The sequence below is a fragment of the Odocoileus virginianus genome, chromosome 10, assembly GCF_023699985.2.
Source record: "Odocoileus virginianus isolate 20LAN1187 ecotype Illinois chromosome 10, Ovbor_1.2, whole genome shotgun sequence".
In the NCBI taxonomy this organism is placed as follows: Eukaryota; Metazoa; Chordata; class Mammalia; order Artiodactyla; family Cervidae; genus Odocoileus; species Odocoileus virginianus.
In genome coordinates, this window is record NC_069683.1 from 52,051,006 (window position 1) to 52,073,874 (window position 22,869).

Consider the following 22,869-nt stretch of genomic DNA (forward strand, 5'->3'; position numbering starts at 1 on the left):
ACAGGAGTCTGATTAGGAAAGTGTTACCTTTGATAAGGGAGGTCTCTAAGGTACAGTCAGGAGCCTTCGGGTCTAGAGCTTTTGACACGTGGGGACAGAGATGTATCTGATCACTGTACTATGGGAAACAAACTAAACACAGGGTCGGGGCCGACTTCTCAGCAAAACATCGGCCTCTTCTTCCTGCGGCACAAGCCCACCCCACGCCTGGCAGTCTTAACGGGGACCTGGTTCTGTGCCTCTCACCTTCAGCGCCCGCTGACCACACAATTCCACCATCAATGTACATCTCGTAATTCAGAGGTTTTATCCGCAGGTCCCAGAGAAGTCTTAACCAGGAGAGCTCTTGCTAAGACCTGTGCGGGAGAGCCTGGGGCCCTGGTGGGCGAGGTGAGCAGTCCCTCCTCTCCTTTAACCGGGCACCTGGGAGATTAGCCAGAAGGGCTCTGACCACGCCATGGACAGGACTCAGGGGGAACTGGTGTCCCCAGAATTTCTGTATCTGAAACACAGTGGCCCCAACTTCTCCAACCCCAGGAGCTGATGCCGCTGGCAGTACCCCATCTGGGGACCCACCCAGCATGTCGGACTCACCGCCTATGGAGCCTTACCCGAGGAAATAGATGCCAGCAGGACTCTCTTTCACTGCAAAGGAATCACTTGGGCTTCTCACTCCCCCAGCTCCTAAGTGCCCCATAAGAGCCGAGCGGATCTGGACACGCCCACCAGACTGTCGATATCAGGGAAAAACTGACCCAAGAATGCAGAGACAGAAAGGGCAGAGGACAGACAGGGCACCTCTGTTCGGACAGCCTGCGAAGCAGTGAGGAGAACCATCGCTTGCAGTCACACCCAGATGCCGCGGCATCATCACAGACCACGTGACCAGTGCCTGCAGAGACACGCCCGCCCTAGACTGTGCTGAGGGGTCTCCCTGCCAACACGGAGGGGAGGACCATGGACGCTTCTCATCTACGGCCTAACTCCCTGGGGGCCTGCACACGTCTCTCAGACACACACACACACACATGTACAACCAACCATCGGGGAATCACACACTGATCTCATTTTTCAGCTGCTCAACTAACCCACTGCCACACACACAGCCCTTTGTCACTACTGTGACATGTCCCTTCTGGCCTCTCTCCCACTGGGATAAGCGATCATGAGCACTGAGCTGAGAGCTAGGGGGCAAGCACTCTGGACAGGACAGACATGACGGCGGCCAAGTGAAGGCCACCAGGAGGTTGGGGCATCTTCCTATCAAACTTGGATGCTGCAGAGAGTTTTGGGGCTCCCTCTACTAAGCTGCAGCTGTGTGTTCTATGCCCACCTCTCCTGCCTGTGGTCAGTATGTGGCTGGTCAGGAAAGCAGAGAGGGACGATGAAGATCTCTTTCTGCTCCATGGGATTTGGTCAATGAGGAGTCTGGCCATCAGCAGCAAGGTAGCTGGGCCAGAAAGCAGAACTCTCACTTTATTCCCGCACTTGAGTTGGTCCCGGATCCCTAGAGATGGATCTGCATCTCCTGGGAGAGATGCATCTCCCATCCTGGTCTCTAGCAGACTGGACTGCCTTTCACAGATGGGGGTTTCCAGCATCTACGTTCTCCACTTGATCTGTTTCAAGTGGCTCCATTTAATCTTTGTGTCAATTGTGAGGCCCTTGGCAGAGAGGATTTTTAACTAACTGGGCACCATCTGTTCCTTCTCTTGGGCTCCCCATAGAAAGGAGAATCTGGACCACGGTGGTGCAGGTAAGCAAGCATCAGACAGAAAGCGCTTAAAAACAGGTTCGTGGTCCTTGTATGAAATGGTAGATAGCAGATAAGGTCTCAGAAAAGGATTCTTCCTCAAACAGCATCCAAAGCTTGGCTGGAGCTGGGGCCTTTCCCACCCAAGGGGTTCCCACGGACTGGCTTACCATCAGTCCTCCAAGGCTGATGGAGGACACAGGACCTTCGCCCAGGATGCTTGCCCAAGCCTTCCTGGGGGTCCAGTCCAGCTCAACCTACTGCATAGCTCGGTACAAAGCAAAACTAAGCTCTGCATGGGCAACCAATCATGAGGATGGCTGTAAGCAAGCGAGTTGTCAGGGGCTATTCAGGCACATTAGGAGGTGCGGTGCTTGTGCATTAATTCGAAGCAGGAAACTCACAGAAAGCAGAGCTGTCATACCTGGGATGGCTGTGGGCTGGGCTGAGGTCCTGAACACGAAGTGCGCCGCCTTGGACTTGCCCTGCTGGTTCTCGGCTACCACATAGACCTCGTACTCGGCATTCCAGTCCAGGGACTTGAGCATGACGTGGTCACTGCCAGATGGGAGCCTGATCTCTGGTTTCCACTCGGAGGAGAGCTTCTGGGAGAAACCGGCAAGAAAGATACAAGACACCAGAAAGCTTTAGGTGAAACAGCTGGTGAGACCAGCCAACAGGAGGAATGTAAGGGAGTCACTAAATATTGGGGCAAAATAAATAAAAACCAGTGGTAGGGCATAGTTTTTATTCTTTAGCAGCTTGAAAAACCTGAAAGTAAATGATCCTGCAGGTCAGAAGGTCAACTTTGGGGGCTTGCAAATAAAAACAGTGGCAGAGTGCCAGTGTGGCATGGGGCCAACCCTTCGATGCCCTGTCTGTTACCTGCAGGGACCCAGGCTACAGTCTGGAATGGTGGGCACATGTCCTAAGGATGCATGTGTGCTCAGCCACTCAGTTGTGTCCGACTCTTTGTGACCCTATGGAGCCTCCCAGGCTCCTCTGTCCATGGGATTCTCCAGGCAAGAATACTGGAGTGGGTTGCCATGCCCTCCTCCAGGGGATCTTCCTGACCCAGGGATCGAACCTGAGGTTCTTAGGCCTCCTCCAGTGGCGGGCGGGAAGCCCCATCCTAAGGGTGACCTAGAGGATAATCTGACAACTGTGATTCTTGTCCTGTTTTAGAATGTGGGTCACACTCAGGTGTGTGCTCACCTCCCTGACATGGGAACATGGCACAGATTCCACTTTTATGAAGAGCATTAAAAACTATCAGTTATGGAGCACCTGCCGCATACCAGGGCCTGGACTGAAGGCTTTCCACACATTTTCTCACTGCATCCCTACAACAAACGTGCAAGGGCTTTGGCCAGGTCCTTACTAAAGCTGATGATGGGGAAGGGGGAGAGAGAACAGGTGACTTCCCAAAGCCACAGGGGCAATCGAGCTGCAGGCAAGTGCCTCTGGGCCCAAGTGGGGATGTATCCTCTCACAGGAGGGAGCGGGACACACACACGCTGCGGGGAACAGGGTGTCTCTATTCCGTGCAGTGTGACCTGGCCTCTGAGACTGCAGCTGGAGGCGTTGCAGGTGTTGCTGGGGTGTGGCTGTCAGGTCCAAGGCAGGGGCACCTGCAGAGGCCAGCAGAACACTCCCAGGACACAATTTCTGGCAAAAAGCTGAAGTCAGAGGGGACCCCCTTTTCGCGAACGTTCTTTCCAGTCTTATCCTACACATCTGCCGGTGAATTGGGGGTGGGAGGGCTTGACACATGTCTACTGGATGATGGGCTGCTCCTGAGAAGAGCAGAACATGCTAGCAGTGTCCTCTGGAAGGTGAGCTAGCCTTTGGCTGAGGCTGGAGGAAGTTACATCACAGGAAAGCCAGCCATCTTCCAGGCAAAATGCTTTGTACCAGCCACAGAGATGCCTTTAGGATCATGTTAGCACACGTGTCGTGGCCACGATAGTGTAGGGAAGATGCTGGAAGTGGGGCTCACAACCTCTGAGTCTAACAGAAAGCCAGGTTACCTGCCTAGGGCTCTAAGTTAGTTCCTGAGAGAGTGATCATGTGCCCCATTTTAATGTAAAAACAAAGAAATTCAGCTGTTTGTCTTTTGTCCTCTTTCTCTGAAAGGCTTCTTTCCTTGGCTAACATCATTGCAAAAGAGATAGCCAGAATATAAAGCAAAGATTATGTTACATAATAAATATTAATAATGTATAATAATTAAAATACTTAGCGACAATTGGGATTTTGAGGTGAAAGAGAGAGGATGGTTAAGGTCAAAGCCTAACACATCCCAGTGTTTTGCCCCGGCTGTCTTTTTAAAGCAGACCTGCCCGGTACTGCCAAAATGACCCTTCTGGACCATTGACATCTGATGGGACCTTGTATGGAAGTATTTCCTGACCCAGCCTGCATGGTAGCAGTGGCTATTACAGTTACCAGCTATAGAGTTTTCCCAGTGTCAGGCATGTTTCAGGTTCTTTGCTTGCACTCTAACCAAGCTTTACAACAACTCGATAAGCTATCCCTTTTACCAATGGAGAAATGGAGGTGATGGACCATTGGGTGACCAACTTGGGGCACAGGGTACTAAGTGATAAGGCTGGAATTGGATTCCTTGTCTGTCTGGGCCACATCAGTCCAAGTGCCAGAGGCATGCCCCCACCACACTGTCTCCTTCCAGCGGTTTCCATGGGGCCACCTGCTCAGTCCTTGTATCCTATTCCACATTGAGGACATCACAGGGACCTCTCAGCCAGTGATGCCTCCTCTGGGCCGGGCCTTACAGAAGTCAACTGAGGCTCCTCCCCCAGGTCAGGCTCCGACCCGGCCTTGCAATAAAGTCGGAGGGGGCTGAGTGACTGACAGGCAGCCCAGCGGCTGGGACGTGTTCCCAGGGTGTGTGTGGGGGGCTCTGTGCTGCACTGACTCTCTGCAAACCTAACCAGGTTAGGGTTCCCATGGTCCTTCCGTGGGGGCTGATCAAAAGCCAGAGAGGGAGTTAAGTCAAACTTTTTGGAAAAAGCCTTTCTTGGGTGCTATTTGAAGAAAGAAAACTCTGCTCAGGTTATTTTCTACTGTCAAGAAATCCTAGCAAAAGGCTATTTGCAATGCTCAGATGCTGTCTCTAAATCTCCCAGCAATCGGTTGTGGTTGGCAATGGTCAAGTCTCATTCTAAGACCAAAAAAAAAGAGGGGGTGCTTTTCAGTTTGGGCATTGAGGATGAAAGGTGGAATGTCAGAAATCTCTGATGGGCAGTGGGCGAACCAGGAAGAGAAAAGGCTAGGGCCAAGCTCATGGGTAGCGGCATGACCACAGGTCGGGTGGGCTACACTAGTGTGGAGGAAAAGTGAGGGAAGGAGAGGGTTCAGGAGCTGAGGCAGCCCAGGCCAGGGGGCTTAGACCCCCGTCTCTTCAGTCAGACAGACCTAGATTCAAACCCCGGCTGCCTGACTGTGTGAGACATGCGGTCACTAACTGCATAAACCTCACTCACTTTCTCTGTAAAGTGAGGATAACTGTTGAGATCAACTTTATATGGTTCTTGGGGGGAGAAAATGCATGTGATCATGGGCCCGCATGCCTGGCCCATAACACATTTTATCCAAGTGTGATCCAAGGTTATCAGTATGCTATTTGCAAAAAAGTACTGAATGGTGGCAAAGTAATTTTGTAGGAAAACCTAGGAAGCAGAAAAATTCAGTCATGGGTGGGTTTATCATTACCAAATCATTGCAGAGGTTTTATAATGGTCTCAGTGTGTTTGTCCACTCTGTATATAGCACGTGTGTGCATGCACGCTCAGTCATGTCCCACTCTTTGCGACCCCAATGGACTGTGGTCTGCCAGGCTCCTTTGTCCATGGAATTTTCCAGGCAAGAATCCTGGAGCGGGCTGCCATTTCTTCCTCCAGGAGATGTTCCCAAGCCAAAGGCTGAACCACCCCTGTTTCCTGTGCATCTCCTGCTTTGCAGGCTGACTGTTTACTGCTGAGCCACGGGGAAAGCCCCATATATAGCACAGTGAACTATATTCAATACCATACGATAAACCATATGGAAAAGAATATAAAAAAGGAATGTGTGCATGTATAACTGAATCACTGTGCTGTACAGAAATAATTAACACAACATTGTAAATCAACTATACATCATTAAAAAAAAATAGAGAATTGCAAAAAAAAATAAAATGGTCTCAGTGTGGATATGACCTAAAGGCTCTAGGTCAGTCTTGGGATTTAAAACCCTAACCTGGGCCCCTGGGCCACCGGCCAGGCACATGGGCTGCCCTGCCCCTTGCTCTAAAGACACTGTTGGTCCAACAGGGCGGGTGTTAGGGTTGTGGGGTTGCAGGAAACCCAGGAAGGAGGCTGCTCACCGCTCGGTATTTGACCAGGTAGTGTCGGATGGGGGAGCCGCCGTCGTCTTGCTTGATCAGCTTCACCTTAATAGAGTTTCCATCCTCTCCCATCTGCCCTTCGAGCTTAGGTGCGCTGGGTTCCCCTGAAACAGCCAGGGAATTCACATGATATTTTCATCCACAAAATGAAAATCCAATCCATCAAAATGAGATGCAGTGATGGAGTGGGGCTGGACTCTTGATTTCTCAGCAATTCAGATGGTTAAAAAGCAAAACATGTAAAACTTTGAATTCCAGTTAGATGCCTCAGTCTTAACCCAAACTGAGAATGCCTTTCGGAAATGTTCTGGGAAACCACCCTCCCTCCTAGTATAGTCCTTTCACCATTTTAAAGAGAGGATTTTTTTTTTTTTTTTGGTCTGTCTCTTCGTGGTGCTTGTATATTCTGTTAGCTGTTCTTACAGCTGTAGATTTAACTTTTATAAACCTGGTACATTCTGAGGAACAGCCTGAAATATGGGAAAATGTAGGCATTTAAGGAGAAAACTGACACCCATAAAATAATTTTTCAAAGCAGTTTTTTTTTTTTTCTCCCCTGGGATATATGATCCATTCCAGGGGTCTAATTCCTAACAGGAGTGGAATGATGCTACATTCTTGTGACCAGCTTTTGCATGAATTAAATTTTATGACTGAGATTCATTAAAAAAAAATAACAGGTTTCCAGTTGTGATTAAGTAAAGCATGATTTGCCATAGGCAAGTTTCCTGTAAGTATTCTGCATTTATGGCTCAACTGCCTTGGTGATAATCCTTGGTGCCTTGTATTAATGGAACAATCATTAAAGTCTTTTTGTGAGAAGAGAGAGGGAAAAAAATGTCTTCAGCATTTCTCAACAGAAAAAAGTTAATGTTTCTCTATTTTTTTTGCAGTAACACTGCAAATCCGAGGTTGAGAAGAAAGATGAGTTTGTATGTGACCAATTCTGAGGGCTAGGATGGTTCTCCTGTAAGATGCTAATTTATTTTAAGAGAAACTATTTCATTAGTCTATGTTGAAAGCCATGAGATGACAGAACATCTGTTATAAAAAGTTAAAAAGAAGATTTCAAACACTTGGAACCCTGGCACTTCTGGTGGAAACCATCTCTTGTATCTATTTCATGACCTCAGACAGAAGATTTGCAGAGCCTATAAAACAGTTACTTTCTGGGTGGGTGGTCCTGGCTTGTTCTCTGGAAGACAGAATCTCAGACATGGGACAGAAGAGCCAGGGGAGGCCTGTCACCAGGCTTTGGACCTCATCACCCACAAGAGTGTTGCTTGGTAAGGCCACCCCACCCACCCAACTCACTTAGTTACGCTGGGAACCTCATGATGGCCGAGGGGGCTGCTTTTCCCTTTGAGACCAGGAGGAACCAGAGACAAAACTGACGAGAGCCCCCTGCCACTCGGTCTGGAAGGGCCCCTGCACACCTCCTGGAAGCTCAATTAACAGGATTGCAAGGTGCACCTCTACTAGACATGGGGCTACAAAAAGTGGCAACAGGGAGGCTGTGTAGTCTTAATGTCTGTGGGATAAAGTATTTACGAAAAGTTGTGCTTCTGATTCGCTTCCTTTAATCAGTGACTAAGGAAAAAGAAAAACAAAAAGATAAATGGGCTTCAGATAGACTTGTTCTGTTTTTACACCACTGTCTAGCCACCAGCACCAATTATTCAGTGGAAAATACTTAGAAATTCTGTTTGGATAATGTCCAGGTATCCATGCTTTTCAAATACTTTTGGACCATTATATATCTTAGACAATAATTAATTATGCCTTATGCCCCATCATACATATCCAGTGCTAAAAAAGAGACTCTAAGAGGAGTATATTTTAGAGTAGGGATGGAAGTCTGTGTAGATTCACCAATGCTGAACAATGACATAGGAGATGCAGAAGAACATTACAAATTCTACTTTCTCACTGAATCCACTGCATCCTGGTTAGCTTGTGACTTTCCAGGCGCTAGCACTGCAAGTCCTTTCCCCTGGACAAACCCTTAGTCTCAGGTGAAATGGGATGTTGGTGACCCTGGACTGAATGAAGACTTACATTAATCATAGTATCTTTCTGGGTTCAGAATTGCAACACTGACTCTGTGGTTAATGATCTCTTTGCCTGAAGAAGGAAAGGAGGAGGTGGCATCAGTGGCCCTTCCAACATACCCTCCAGGCAAGGACCTGTCCCTCCCCCGAGATCTCCCAGGAAGGGAAAGAGAGATTATTCCATTGGGGCTGCTCGATGCCCTGAAGATCCCTTTAGAACTGAATGCTACAGAGGCCACAGTCGAGCCCAGGGGGTTTACTGCCTTGGCCAGCTCACCACCTCAGTCTCCAGGTTTGCAAAACACCAGATGCTCCCAAGGGCTCCTTCTTATTCTGACAACACTGTGACAGTCACTGTGCTAGGATGAGCACTCAAGAACACCCTGGCTGCGTTCATGATGCCGTAAAAATATAGGACACCAAATCTAGGATGTACAGTCAATTTTAGGGAAATGTATCCCATGATAAACAATTCCATATCTCTTTGGCACAAGATTGCCCATTTTTCTACAAATTAAAAAAAAGTCATTTCAAAAACTCCTGGCTTTGAAAAAACAGACCCTAAAAGTCTTCAAAGATATGTGAACAAAAATCTTGCCAAGGAAACCTTGTGAAAACCAAAAGCCCTAATGACCTGCTCCTACGTTTGGATTTGTTTCAGAAAAAAATATAGAGGGAACTACAGAGAAACCACTCAAAACTATACCACGGAACACAATTCTAACATCTACAGGAGTCAGAACACTATAATTTGCCATCAGTTTATTTGAGTGACTATCATGGAACTCTGATATGTATTGCTTTCTCATAGAATTGAGGGCATTATATCATATCATATCATATCATGTATTTATTTAATTTTTACTTTTTGGCTATACCACACGGCATGAGGGTCTTAGCTCCCCGTCCAGGGATCTAATGTGGTTAGATCTAACCCTGCAGTGGAAGCACAGAGTCTTAACCACTGGACCGACAGGGACATTCCTATATTACATCATTTAGAGTGCTTTAAAGATGATTTATTCATCAAATGCACATTTCGTATCTACTAGGTACCATGTAGTCCATTAGGCATTTGAGTTTCAGTGGTGATTAAAACAAGATTTTGTTTGCTAAAATGAAAAAACTTACTCAATTCTTATTCAGTTCTTTGAATGGTGGGGCCCTTGTACAGAAATCTAATTTTTCCTATGATGGTGTTTCTAAAGGAAGATCCTATTGAACTAATATCATAGAGATTATGACCAACTTTATGGCCACACAACTTGCTGTCAGTACACACAGATGTGGAAAGAGTGATATTTGTTTAATCAGTTGCCTTATTCGTCTTCAAATGTTCATTTGGAGCCAATATTTTTAAAGATTAGAAATGGGGTGAAAGAAACGATTTCCTAAGCTCTCTGCAAAGACAGTGTTCCAGCCCTGCCTGATGAGGGACGCCAAAGAAACGGGCCTGCATTTAGGAGGCTGGCTGCTTTACTGAACACATTAAGAGAGGAAATTATTTAGAGGGTCTCAACATGCACTCTGTTCCGAGATGGTTGCTCTGATTGAAATCATTATGGGTAATTTCAGCAAAACCAATATTGTAATTATTTGTAAATGTTGGTTTGCAATTCAGCAGCAATCGGCAGGTGGCTCTGAGAAAACCCCTGGGGTTAATTATACCCTCTGAGTTTAGCTTTAACCATGAGTCAAATTTTTTCCCCCAAATATTTTACGTAAAGACTAAAACAGCGGTGTTTGTAAAAATAAACCTTGTCGATAACAAACATAAAATATCAGGCAGTTCTGGTATTTTCTAGAAGAATGCAAATCATGTAAGCAAGGGAAAAAAAAATAAAACAAAAAAGAATGTACCAGAGAGACCACATACAGTCAAAAATATTACTGGCAGGTCCTATAAATTCCCCTTAGAAACCATAATTGAGATGTGTATTTCTGGCCATGCAGATTGTAGGTTCTTCTTTATAATTACGGTGCTACTGGGCCCTAAAATCAGAGTCAGCTTCATGTCTTTCCCCGAGTCAGCAGAAGCCCTGGGATCAGCAAACTACTGCTGGATAGCTGAATCCCACAACAAAAATTCTAGCAAGCCCAGGGCCTCTGAACAGCAATTGTGAATTCTGGAAGGAAAACAATATTCTACTTCTCACTCAAAGAGCCCAAGAACCTAGAGTTGTATGTTCTGAATGAAATGCTAATTGGCTGACCGGGCTCCCTGAGTCAGGCTGGACCTGGGTTCTCTCTTCACCCCTCAGACCCCCACAGGGGCTTCTGAGAAAACCCAAAGATGGGCATAAGGCCTGCATGAGAATCTTTTACTATCAAAGAAGACTGCCTGGCATTAAAAATACTGTTTTCTCTGTTTATCCTAATGCCTGTTCCCTCTTTCTGATTGTTTCTTATATGTGATTTCAAACTGTTGGTTTTAAGAAGTCCAAAATGTATGATGCAGCTGATTTGATGTGATGCCTATTTGATTTTTTCAACTCAGGAATATTCAAAATTACACCAAGAGGTCAGAAGTTTGAATGGGCCTTAGGGGGATCAGCAAATTATCAAAGGGAATCAGGATTAATTATTAGACCACTAATTCTCCTTCCTCAGACCAACCTCTTAGCCCTAATGTCAAACAGATCAATGTGATCTATGCCACACACAATTCTGGAGCCTCAAAATCTCCCTGATGGCAGCAGACCTGGCCATTCTATTCAGAGGTGGTTTTCTCACACCCAAAGAGCAGCTGGCAGCACATGGGTTGGCATCGATTTGTCTCAAGCACTGCTCCCCCAAATCAGGCCTTCGGAGGAAAGCATTCTTTTTCTCCTGAACACTTTTCTCCTAATTGTCAGGGATTCACTGCGCTATTGTGACCTGGCCCTGTGTCATCCTGGTCCCTGGCCCTGAGGAGTGCTGGGGTACAGAACGAGTGGGCATGGGTGTGGCCAGCTCCCTCGTTTCTACAGAGGCAAGATGCTTGGCTCTATGCGGCCACGCTCACGGAGGCACCCAGTCCACAGAGCTCTCCAGCGTGAGTTTTCTCGGGAATTGTGAATGAGCGCTGGGGGCAGGGTGGGGAGGCTTGGCAGTACCGAGGACAAATTAAACAGCAATAAATGAACTCTGACAGACCGAACCACAAAAATACCAAATCCCTTCTCGTGGGTGTCATGAAAACACCAACAGATTAATTGATCAATTATCTTTGTTTCATCATCCTAAAAAGAAAATATGACCACGAAGGTATGGCTTGTGGTTATGGGGCTGATCCAGGCTGAGGAAGTTAAAGACAGAAATAACTGCCATCACCACCAATTAACTCGGCTCCTGCCTCCGAGGCCGCAAAGCGGGGTGGGGGTTGTGAACACCTCCAACAGTGCTTCATGGACGTTAGGTGAGTTATGAAGAAGTAAGAGGCTCCTGGGAGGTTTCAACCCTCCTCCTGGTAAACCCCAGGGAAATGGTCACTTTCCATGGCCCCCTGTCTCTGCCCACGGGATTCGGGCTGATATACGTCACTGACTTGGTCCCTTCACGCTAGCTTTCTACCCTGGTAACCACCAGTGCAGGGAATCCTTGGGAATAAAGGCAATTAGAACAGAACCCCTGGTGAAAAGTCTATGTCGACCTGCCAGAGACCGTGGCAATCCAGACACACAGCTGTAAAAAATAAAGGAGGGGGTGGAAGGGATGGTTAGTGATGTTTTCAATCTAAGAAGGAAGAGTGGGTGTTAAAAGAGTTTAGTTCATCAGAATCAGCATTTCCTAGTACGAGTCAGTGTCAGTAGCTAAAGAAAAAAAGATCATTATAAATGGGTGGGGAGGGATCCATGCTCAGACATGCGGCACGCGAACGGGAAGGTGGGGAGGGTGCAGGGGGCGTCTCATCACACACATGCTGGTGGGGAGGGGAGTCCCATTTACACAGAGTCCTCGGTACTGATGGAGTCACCAGAGGAAGCAGGCCCCGCAGTCACGTGATGCTGTGATATTAGAAATAAACTTTGACATCAGGGGGCTCAAATTTTTGCTTCCAGCAAACCCATGCCTGTGCCTTTGGGCCACGTGTCTGAGCTTCCCTGTCATGGACCCTGCCTGCAGAGTTCTGTGGGCTCAGGGTCCAAGTGGCCCAGGGCTGGCGCTCAACGCCTCTGTTCATCTCTCCTCTTCTGGATGGAAACTGAAGGAACACAGAACATCCAGCATACATTAAACACATCCTAGGCAATTTGTGGGGGGTGGTGGTGGAGGGTAGTGGACACTGAGTTTAATCATTTGTGGGTGTACAACCTACCCATTGCTCACTTAAACCATTTTCATTAGGCCTAACTCACCTGAAAGCCTCACTTAAGCCTAGAGGAGCCATCCCTAACTAAGTTTTATTTCTCTCCCCTGAAAAGTTTATTTGCTCCAGCTTCTCCATTCCCTTCCATCCTATTACTAAGGGCCATTTCCTGCTGTGTCTTGCTCATCTGAGTAACAGTCCTCTGCCTGCCCCCTTGCAAAAGGCAGAAGAGGGGTGATTTGATGAGGGGGTGATCACACTTTGGAATTCCACAGTCTCCCAGTGTTTTAGTACTGGTCACATTTCCTACTGACAGCCAAGACCACAGCTAAGGGTAGCTGAGAGAAACACCTTCCAACATTTCTAGCCTTGCTTAAAATGTCTATAAGAGATAGCTCCTCAGAGGTGTGAATTAGCTTCTATCTTGCGCTTCATTCTGAATCACAGCATTGCACAGAAATGACTAAACTTGGGTTTAAAGAAGAAACTAAGGTTTCAATACAGTTATATGCTCATACTTTAGCTTTTAGGGACAAGGTTCAGCATCTGAGCAGTCATCTCAAGTCTGAAAACTGACTGTCTCCCTTGAAACCACATTTTCGGAGTGGGACTTGGTGTTTAGACAATTGTAGGCTCCCAGTGTTTTCTCTTCTGCCTTAAGATTCACAGATCAAGGTAATTTTTTAAGCTAGGTCCAAGTTCTTAGCATAACAGAGGTTCCCTGACTTGGGGACCACACCTGGGACCATGCATGCGTGCTCAGTGGTGTCTGACTTTTTGAGACCCTGTGGAATGTAGACCACCAGGCTCCTCTGTCCATGGGATTTCTCAGGCAAGAATGCTGGAGTGGGTTGCCATTTCTTTCTCCAGGGGATCTTCCCGACCCAGGGATCGAACCGGTGTCTCCTGCATTGGCAAGCAGATTCTTTGCCAGAGCCAGCTGGGAAGCTTTGGGGACATCCTCCTTTATTTCATATAATGTAAATGCTAAACATCCTCTTGTTTGGAGAAGAGGACCCTCCCATCCAAGATCCTGTCCAGGAGTCTGGCTGTAAATGGGACTGACTTGGGGCTCTGTGGCCATGCCCAGAGAGCTGAAGTCCTCACAGGGGTCAGTGTGGAGGGTGAGGGGTGCCACATACAGGGTTCACACGCTTGGGGTGCACGGGACACGGGGCAGACCAGGGACAGAGCACATGCGAGACGAGCGGCCGATGGTTTTGTTCGTGTGGATGTCGCCCAATCAGCTCTCCGAGAAGCGAGGTTGCCGGGGACCCCTCGCATGCACGGGCACCCTGGGGGGTTACTGGTGTTAGTCTCGCTTTCGTGACCATTGCAGCCGGTATGTGTCTCAGGTTGTGATGTGAAGTACAAATTTCCAGTTAGGAGGGAATGGCACGCATGTGACTCCCAGGGCAGGTTTGAATGGGTGTTTGATTTTACTCGGGGTTAGGGGGGGGAGCTGTGAGCAGAGGCTTCATTTTCCCGTCATGGTAAGCAAGAAATGCTTTCACAGGATTGTGACAGTCACAATATTAACGAATTATTTTGTCACTCCTTTGAGCTTAATCAGGCTATAAGTTTATTTCCTTTGCTGCAAGGGTCAATGGTGTGCTTTTGGATTACATGGTGATCATCAGTCATGGTAATTGTTAAATGACTTTTGCTTTGATTTTTCTTTCCTCTTGCCTGGGGCGGGTGGCAGGTCACTTGCAAAGTGATACCTTGGCCATTACAGCCAAACTGCTCTAATTCCAAATTCTTAAATCTCTCATTTCAGAAAGTCCTCGATCTGCATGAATTTTACGAAACACTCTCACTGGTTTCGAGCAAATACAACCTTTGTGATGGACACATTTCTCTCTGTAGGTGTTCAATGTTATATTTTCATGGAAATGTGACATTTTATAATAACTGTGCTTTGGAGTACTACTGGATTAAGTGAGATAACCATGTTATAAAGCTCACTTACAACACTGCTTTCTGGGAAATAAAGTTTATGAACTATCTGGTAAAAATTCAAGGGTGCAAATTCGGCTGTGGCTAAAGTGATTTTACTGTAGCCAGACTTCTTGAAACAAAACATTAAATTGAAGGCTGTCTTGGTATCAAATTGTCATCATAAAGGCTCCAAAGGTTGATGAATTTTGGACGTGCATTGAGAACAAGAGGAAATCTCTCAAATGAATTCGCTTAGGAAATCCGAGACAGGAAGAAATGAGTGGGCCCTACGTGCCAGGCTGTGGTCCCAGATTTATTTCATGATTCAGAACAAAGAGTTTTACCTTCTGTTCACCAGCGTGGACGACATCATCAGCACCATGCAAGCCACATGACAAAGTCACATGATACGCACGCACATGATTGGTTGAAAGGAAAGTGGAGGAGATCACATGGAAAATACAAAAAAATTAAAAACTGATGTAAACAATGGGTAGGGAGAAAAATCAACAACAAAATCACAGACTAAATAAAAGGAGAAATTAAATTAAATTAGCAGCATATATAGGAAACATTGGGAGGGCAGTAAAACTGCCCAGAAATAGAAGACTAATAAATCATAAAGAGCATTTGGTTAACAACACCGCTAAGCATTAGGTAGAGCAGCAACACCGCATATTAATACCACATCAAGGAGCATGGACACTTGTTTTGAAATGGGGAGTTGTCTCTGTCAGGACCCGGATGCCAAAGTCAATCCAGGAGACTGTTGAAGGAGAAGAAAAAGGCAAGTTATTCTTCACAGATTCCAGAAATGTCTCGGCATCCTTGGGAAGCAAGGGCAATGAAACAGAACATGGTCATGAAGGAAGAGTCCCATGATTGGGTGCCCTGGAAGAATAAAATATCGTATTACATTAAGAAAAGTCATTTCATGTTTCCTTTAGAGCAACGAGGAGGGGGTGTGGACCGAGTGAGGTCTGCTGGGTGTAGGCAGAGAAGGTGGCCAGGAATCTCAACTTACTTCTCTAGTCATCTACTCAGGTTATCCAAGGGCCGCCACGACATACCCCAATCAAGACACATCCAAAAGGAGGGGCCGCTAGTTTGTTCTCAACATCTGTGAGTCTGTTTCTTTTTTGCTATATTCACTAGTTTGCTATATTTTTTAGATTCTACATATATGTGACATCATACAGTATTTGTCCTTCTCTGTCTGATTTATTTCACTTAGCACAAGGGTTACCAGTGAGGAAGAAGCATAAACTATTTGGTTTAAAACAAGCTACAAGCATATATTGTAAAACACTGGGAATATAGCTAATATTTTATGATAACTACAAAAGGAGTATAACCTTTAAAACTGTGAATCATTCTATTGTACACCTGCAACTTATAATATTGTACAGCAACTATACATCAATAAAAAGTAAAATAAAAACGTAAAGAACCATGAAGTAGTATAATAAAGATTCTAGCAAAAAAAAAAAAAAAAAAAAGAGGCCAGTGAGGAAAGGGAATAGGTTTCCTTCTGGGGGTTGAGGTCAGAGCTCTGTCGAAGAAAGAAACTAAACCGCTGGCCCCACGAGCTAAGAGCTGGACATCAGACACACTCTTGGGCATTTGTGGATACAGTCATCTCTTTAGACTTGCAGTGAACGGATAAGACATGAATGTGATTTCTACAATGAAAGTAGTTTTCTTCTTTGGATATGTCTACATTCCCTTTTGACCTGTGTTCTATTTGCATCTGATTTTTTACTGTATGACTGTGTTTCTTCTAAAGGCCTTTTGGGTTCCCCACCATAACTTGCACAGGCCAAAGGGCATTTTGGCTGTCACCAGTAGAAGCTAACTAAGAGACAAGGCGGACAGAGAGGCAAGGTGAAGATTCGTTTCTGCCCAAAGCACATCACTGTTTAAAAGTGATTCGAGAGAAATGCTTCAATCAAGTGAGGGCTCTCGCCACTGCGAGCTGGTATAGCATTTGCTTCTCACTGTCTGACGCTGCATAGGATCTGGCATGTTCCAACCATGGGCTGCCTGCAGGGATTATACACAACTGAGCAGTTTCTCCTTTTTCTATTTGAAAGTGAAAGTGTTAGTCACTCAGTCGTGTCCAACTCTTTGCGACCCTATGGACTGTAGCCTGCCAGCCTCCTCTGTCGTGGAATTTTCCAGGCAAGAACATCGGAGTGGGTAGCCATTCCCTTCTCCAGGGAATCTTCCTGACCCAGGGATCAAGCCCAGGTTTCCTGCATTGCAGGCAGTTTCTTTGCTGTCTGAGCCAGCAATGTATCTTCATCCACTCATGATTATAAATGGATCCATACGCACATACACACAGAAAGTAAAAAGCAAAAGACACTATTTATATTCACCCCTATTGACCAATGATCGGCAGATTTTTGGATGCTTCTAGCTGCTCTGCTGTTAGTTCCACTGCAATTCACATGTGCTACATTCTGCCTTGCATTTAAAATACATTCATGCTCAACACGTGCTGCTGCTCAGTCGAGTCTGTCTTTCTATTCTCCCAGTAACCACTGGGACTTACAATTTGGGTCAGTAGTCAAGTGGTTCAAAATAAAGGAGACTCAAACTTTCTTCTCTTTGGACGTCACTACTCATCATTTGATCTGTGGGCAGACATGCTTGATGTTTAAAAATGAAACCTACATCAGGGGAGAAACACTTAATTCCTCCACAACAAAACACTGGATCCAAGATTGTGTTTTACTTCCAGAGAAGACCAACCTACAGTGAGATACCTTAAATACAACCCAAGTTGTGCAAGGACATTGTGTAGCCTTTTCCCGCTATGCTCGGCATGGCATACATACTGCACCCAAGATGCAAAGGATTGGGGCATCACTGTTAGCAGAAGAAAGGGTGCTGTTAGTCTCATTCCTTTTCCAAACGCAAAGAAACCCATCACTTGAATTAAACCCATGCGAGCACAGCTCATTGCTGCCTGCCTGCTCTGCTGACAAAATGAAACCTCAAAAGCATCAGGAATTAAAATTCACTGCAGCACACACACGGAGGGAACACCAAGGAAGCAGACCCTCAGCTATGTTCTGTAGGAGAAAAAAGAACCATTTCATGCAACACGCAGGAACTCTTTTCTTCTCTGTTCAATTATGCATCAGAAACCCTGGCCCACGGAGCGGAGTGGGAGCCATATTTTGCATTCTTGCTTTTTGCCTTCTGCTCTGACTGCTTTTAATGGGATGCATGCCATTTTCCCTGTGTACTCAGAAATATTATAAAATCTAAAACTCACACAAAACTATGGACACACATACACACACACATGCTCCAGCTGACTTGTCAGGGGTTTCAGGACTAACACACAAATGCACTTCATTAAGAGCATTATGAAGACTAGTTCAGAATATGTTTCAGGTTGTGACGAAGTGTAATGTTTTCCACGACAGGAAAGATGGGACAGTTTGGCCCTGACTCCACCATTAGGAGATGGATTCCAGAACTTTCACCTGGACTCTCAACATACAAACTTGAGAAAGCCTGACTGTGCTTTCTCAGGCCATAATTTTTCTAGCACAAGGGAGGTGGCCCGGGGGGAGGGACACCCCTCTCCTTCCCGTGTGCTCGGGGCACACAGGTCCTCTCTCTGCAGGAGCAAAGGAGGGCGCGTGGTCAAGGAGCAGAGGCTCCTTCCTGCCTCACCTGCTCCCTTTCCCCGGGCAGCCAGTTTCTCCTTGTCCTTGCGTATTTTCAGTCTTTCAGGTATTCTATTTTAATGCGTGTGTGAGCATGTGTGTGTCTCTGTGTGTGCATTTCTCTGTGAGTGTGTTTCTGTGTGTGTGGCGGGTCTCTGTGTGCCTGTGTTTCTCTGGGTGTGTCTGTGTCTCTGTGTGTGCGTGCATGCGTGTGTCTCTGTATGTGTGTGTCTGTGTGTGCACGTGTCAGTGTCTCTGTGTGTGCACATGCGTGTCTGTGTGTGTCTCTCTGCGTGTGTGCCTGTGTGTGTCTCTGCATGTGTCTGTGTGTGCACATGTGTGTCTGTGTGTTTGCGTCTCTGCATTTATACCCATGTGTGTGTCTGTGTGTGTCTCTGTGTGTGTGTCTGTGTGTGCCTCTGTGTCTCTGTGTCTCTGCGTGTGTGCCCGTGTGTGTGTCTCTGTGTGTCTCTGCTTGTGTGTTTGTGTGTGTCCGTGCGTGCACGTGTGTCAGTGTCTCTGTGTGTGCACATGCGTGTGTGTTTGTGTCTTTGTGTGTGTGTCTGTGTGTCTGTGTCTCTGCATGTACCTGTGTGTGTCTGTGTGTGCACGTGTATCAGTGTCTCTGTGTGCACATGTATGTCTCTCTGTGTTTGTGTCTCTGCGTGTGTGCCTGTGTGTGTCTTTGCGTGTGTGTCTGTGTGTGTCTCTGCATGTACCTGTGTGTGTCTGTGTGTGCACGTGTATCAATGTCTCTGTGTGCACATGTATGTCTCTCTGTATTTTTGTCTCTGCGTGTGTGCCTGTGTGTGTCTTTGCGTGTGTGTCTGTGTGTGTGTCTGTGTGTGCACGTGTGTCTCTGTGTGTGTCTCGGCGTGTGTGTCTGTGTGTGTCTCTGCGTGTGTCTCGGCGTGTGTGTCTGTGTGCCTGTGTGTGTCTGTGTGTGCACGTGTGTCTCTCTGTGTGTGTCTCTGTGTGTGTCTCTGCGTGTGTGTCTGTGTGTGCACGTGTGTCTCGGCGTGTGTCTGTGTGTGCCTGTGTGTGCACGTGTGTCTCTCTGTGTGTGTCTCTGCGTGTGTGCCTGTGTGTGTCTGTGTGGGCGCACACCTCTGAGGTGGAGAGACAATGAAAGCTGGGAAGAGATGCTCTCCTTCTGTCTTCCCAGCACTTCTAACCCTTTTCTGTTTCTAACTTGCGGGTAAATTTGGAAAGGCCGCCTTGTGCACAGAGCTCTCTTCAAGAACCACCCCGGTCTTGGCGGGGCAGACAGCACGCGTAGGGACCCACAGCAGGAGAGGCGCCTCCGAGCATGCACAACTGTTGCTTTCAACACTCAGGGGGCCGGGGCAGCACTGGGACCCAAGAGTCCACTCTACACAAGCAGCAGTCAGGCCCAGGGCAGCTAAGCTCTGTACTCACTAGATGCTTCGGTGGTGGTGAGGGCAGGAAGAGGCCAGGTTGCTATGGAAACATGAAGGATGGAAGGGCACAGAAAGGTGAGAGAACAGAGATAAATTCACGTACACATACATGTATGTGCGTATATATATTAAGGCATTATTACAAAGAAAAAAGAGATGGCAAAGGAGGTATGCTCTCATTTCCTTCTTCCCTGATTTATCAGTATGAATGCAGATATTTTAAAGAGATTATCAGAGATTTTGCAGACAAATTAGTCTCAGATGGCAAGTAATAATGTAACTCTTATTTATTCTTACTGTGAATTCCAGCTACTACATGCTGGGTATTGTGTCTTGTATTTCTCCTACTTAAACTTTGATTTTCATAAATACCTACAAAGTAAGCAGACTCTATCCTTCCTTTGGGAGATAAGGAGTCTGAGGTTCAGAGAGGTGGGGTGACTCATTCAAGGTCAGGGAACTGCATGCCAAAGCAGTGGATTTTGGAGCTGAACCTGGTTGCTGAATCCTCATTGCTAAAGTTCACTGCCTGGAAAGCAGTGCAAGAGTGGAGGGCTGTTTCCAAGTCAGACAGACGCCACCAAGGGCTCTGGGTTTGGGACACTGGTCACTCCCGAGGACGCAGGGAGGATGCACCAAGGATGCACCACAGGGATACGGCCAGCTGAGCGGCCTTGCCTGCTGCACTGACTGTGCTGGGCACTGGCTGCCATGACATCCTGGGTCTTGCTCCGCTGCTGTCTCCCTGACCTTTCCCCTAGGAGCACTGCGTTCATCACTGCAAACAGTGGGAGGCCTGGGGTGCTCCCACTCTGAGGACTCAGGGGAACAGGAGGACAGGGCAGCCCAGTGAAACGAGGTGGTAAATAAGGGAGGGTCAGACGCAGTGACAAAGCCGGAGGCTGACCAGGTAACACCACTGCCAGGCTTAGTGGCACTGCTCCCAAGGGGGCAAATAACTTGAGAAACCCTAGGTTTGTTGTTATCTGGGAGTGGGGTGCGATGACGTCTCCTGTATAGCAGAGGAGAAAAGCAAGGTTCCCTTGTAAAGGGTTAAATGATTTGCCTAATGCCTTCTGCCAGGCACATCTGCAAGCAGGCACTGTTTCTTCTCCCACAAATATTTACAAGAAATGTATGCAGTTATGGAGACAGCAAAAGCTACAGGCCTTGCCATCTAATTTCAACGTCTGAACCCAACTGTGCCAATTAAAATGCCGGGTGAAAACATAACACCCCAAACATTTCTTATGACCCTGTGGAATTGACATTTTTCTTGGCAAAATCGTTTGGCTTCTCTAAATAATCAGCTGACTACGAATCTGGAGGACAGGGCTGGGGCTGCCACAGCCTTTGGGAGCCTGCCTGCGAGATTTTCTGTCCCAAGCAATGCTTTCCATGCGCCTTCTCTGGGGGGCGTGGCTGCCCCCCCTGAATCTTGAGTGGCCCTGTGCCTAGGTCTCATCTCATCTGCTCCTCTAAAACCCAGCGCTCCTCTCCACCAACAGAGTGGAATTATCACCTGGTGGAGGAGATCACGCCAGTCAGACACACTGTGGCCAGCAGAGAGCCACCTGCAGGGAGATGGAAGACGGAAATGATACTCACTATCCAGATGAGACAGTGGAACAGGGGTGGAAGAGCTAGCAGGAGCCGCTGAGGAAAGAAAAATGAAGATGAAAAAAAAAGGGAAAAAAAAAAAGATCATTGAGGCACACAGACACTGAAGGGAAAAATGGAAGAGGCAAACCAGGGGTGTCAGTAGGAGAAGCTGAAGTGAGTTGCAGTGGGAAGAAGAATTCCATGCAGGAGGACAGGGGGCCTACAGCCCCTTACAGCAGGACTCTCTGACTTCAAACCCTGAGCCTGTGCGCCTGCCCAGGAACAGCTGCGGGGCTCTCTAACCCTGTGAAGACACACAGGCAGTTCAGCAGCTGTCTCCATAGGACCAGACGTCTGGGGGAAAGACACCTGGCCCCCAGCTTAAGGTGAACCAACAGAAAAGGGGAAAATGACCTTGGCCATGAAGTTACTGACCTCTTCATGTGTTTACATTTAGCAGACACCTACACAGACAGCACATGTTTATAGCAAAGTGTGTGTGCATCACTCTCTGATTTTAAGGTCCTGATAAGACAGAAACAGTCGTCTTCCTTAAAGCTTGTGACTGGGCGAGGTGGGGACGGTTTGCGATCTGGATGGTACGACAGCCACCGCTGTCCTCCAAACCCTACGAAATGTGATGCTCTGGCTGCTGCCGTGTGTGCGGAGGACCGAGCAAATTAACATTGAGCCAGGGCACTTTGAAGGGACTGGGACTAACCAAGTAATGCTAACCAGCTTTCTGCACGGTGAACCTTTAGAAATGGTGCGTTTGAGACATTTTGGACACTGAGTGGATCTTTAATTTTTCAATGGCAAATATTCAGAAGCTGTTCCATCAACAATCACAGAAAACAGGCCCCTTTGAGAGCTAGATAAAAATTTGGAAAAACGTCACCCTATCTCCAACACTGTCTTGACACTCATGGTAAGGTCTTTCTCTTACCTTCTAGATGAGGGTACCTCATTAAACCATCCAGAACAATGTCACTGGAACCAGAGCAAGACAGGCTACTAACTCATCATGAGTTGGCAGCCTGGTTAATTCTGATAAAAGTGTGTATCTTTCTTTCTCTAGTTCTTTCTCTTTTATTTTTTTTTGGGGGGGGGTTAATTGTGTGTACAGTTGTCCATATTATTCCGGCTGAGGGATGGGGTTTTATATACTTTAATCACAATATATTACAATGCATTAACATATTTGCCATGTGCCATCTAAGGGGCAAAATATGAAACTACAAATTTCAAGATGCCGCTTTTGAAAAGTAGAGACTCATTTGTAATCTTTATACCCTGTAAGAAATTGTCTATTTCACATCACGATACAGAAGCAATTGAAGAGGTAAGATTCAGGCAATGAGATTCTGAGGGTGTGTGGTTCATCCATGGAGTAAAGAGTCATAATAAATTATCATGTCACTTCTTTAGGCCTTTAGTAGTTCTAAGAAGGAAGCAGCCCCTCCCAGGGCAAACAGAGGTCGTGAGCTTTCCACCTAAGAGCTTCCTGACAGCATGCAGACACCTGGCCTCGAAATACATGAAACAGGGACATCTTCCCAGGCTGGAGTTCCATTTGTCCCACTGGAGCCTCGGCTTTCATTGCCTTCACAGAAGCAGGTAAGCCAGGCTTTCTAACTGGGTAGTTCCAAAGCAGGAGTCCTTGAGATACTGGTGGTATTATCTAGTTTCACCTGCTCATCTCTGCTGTGACATATTCAT

General features: G+C 46.8%; 1 protein-coding gene across 19 annotated transcripts in view; it reads right to left on the reverse strand.

Annotated features, from left to right (window-relative positions):
- The window catches only part of NCAM1 (neural cell adhesion molecule 1), a 345,495-nt gene that overhangs the window by 14,884 nt on the left and 307,742 nt on the right, over positions 1–22,869 (reverse strand). For 12 of the 19 annotated variants that reach the window (XM_070473571.1, XM_070473567.1, XM_070473572.1 and 9 more), the window contains 2 exons: positions 6,141–6,265; positions 2,178–2,355 (listed from right to left, as the gene is read on the reverse strand). In XM_070473571.1, the coding sequence (XP_070329672.1) occupies positions 2,178–2,355; positions 6,141–6,265 (303 nt within the window). Of the gene's footprint in view, positions 1–2,177; positions 2,359–6,140; positions 6,266–22,869 lie in introns of all 19 variants that reach the window. The other 7 variants (XM_070473583.1, XM_070473570.1, XM_070473568.1 and 4 more) reach the window with 1 other exon arrangement.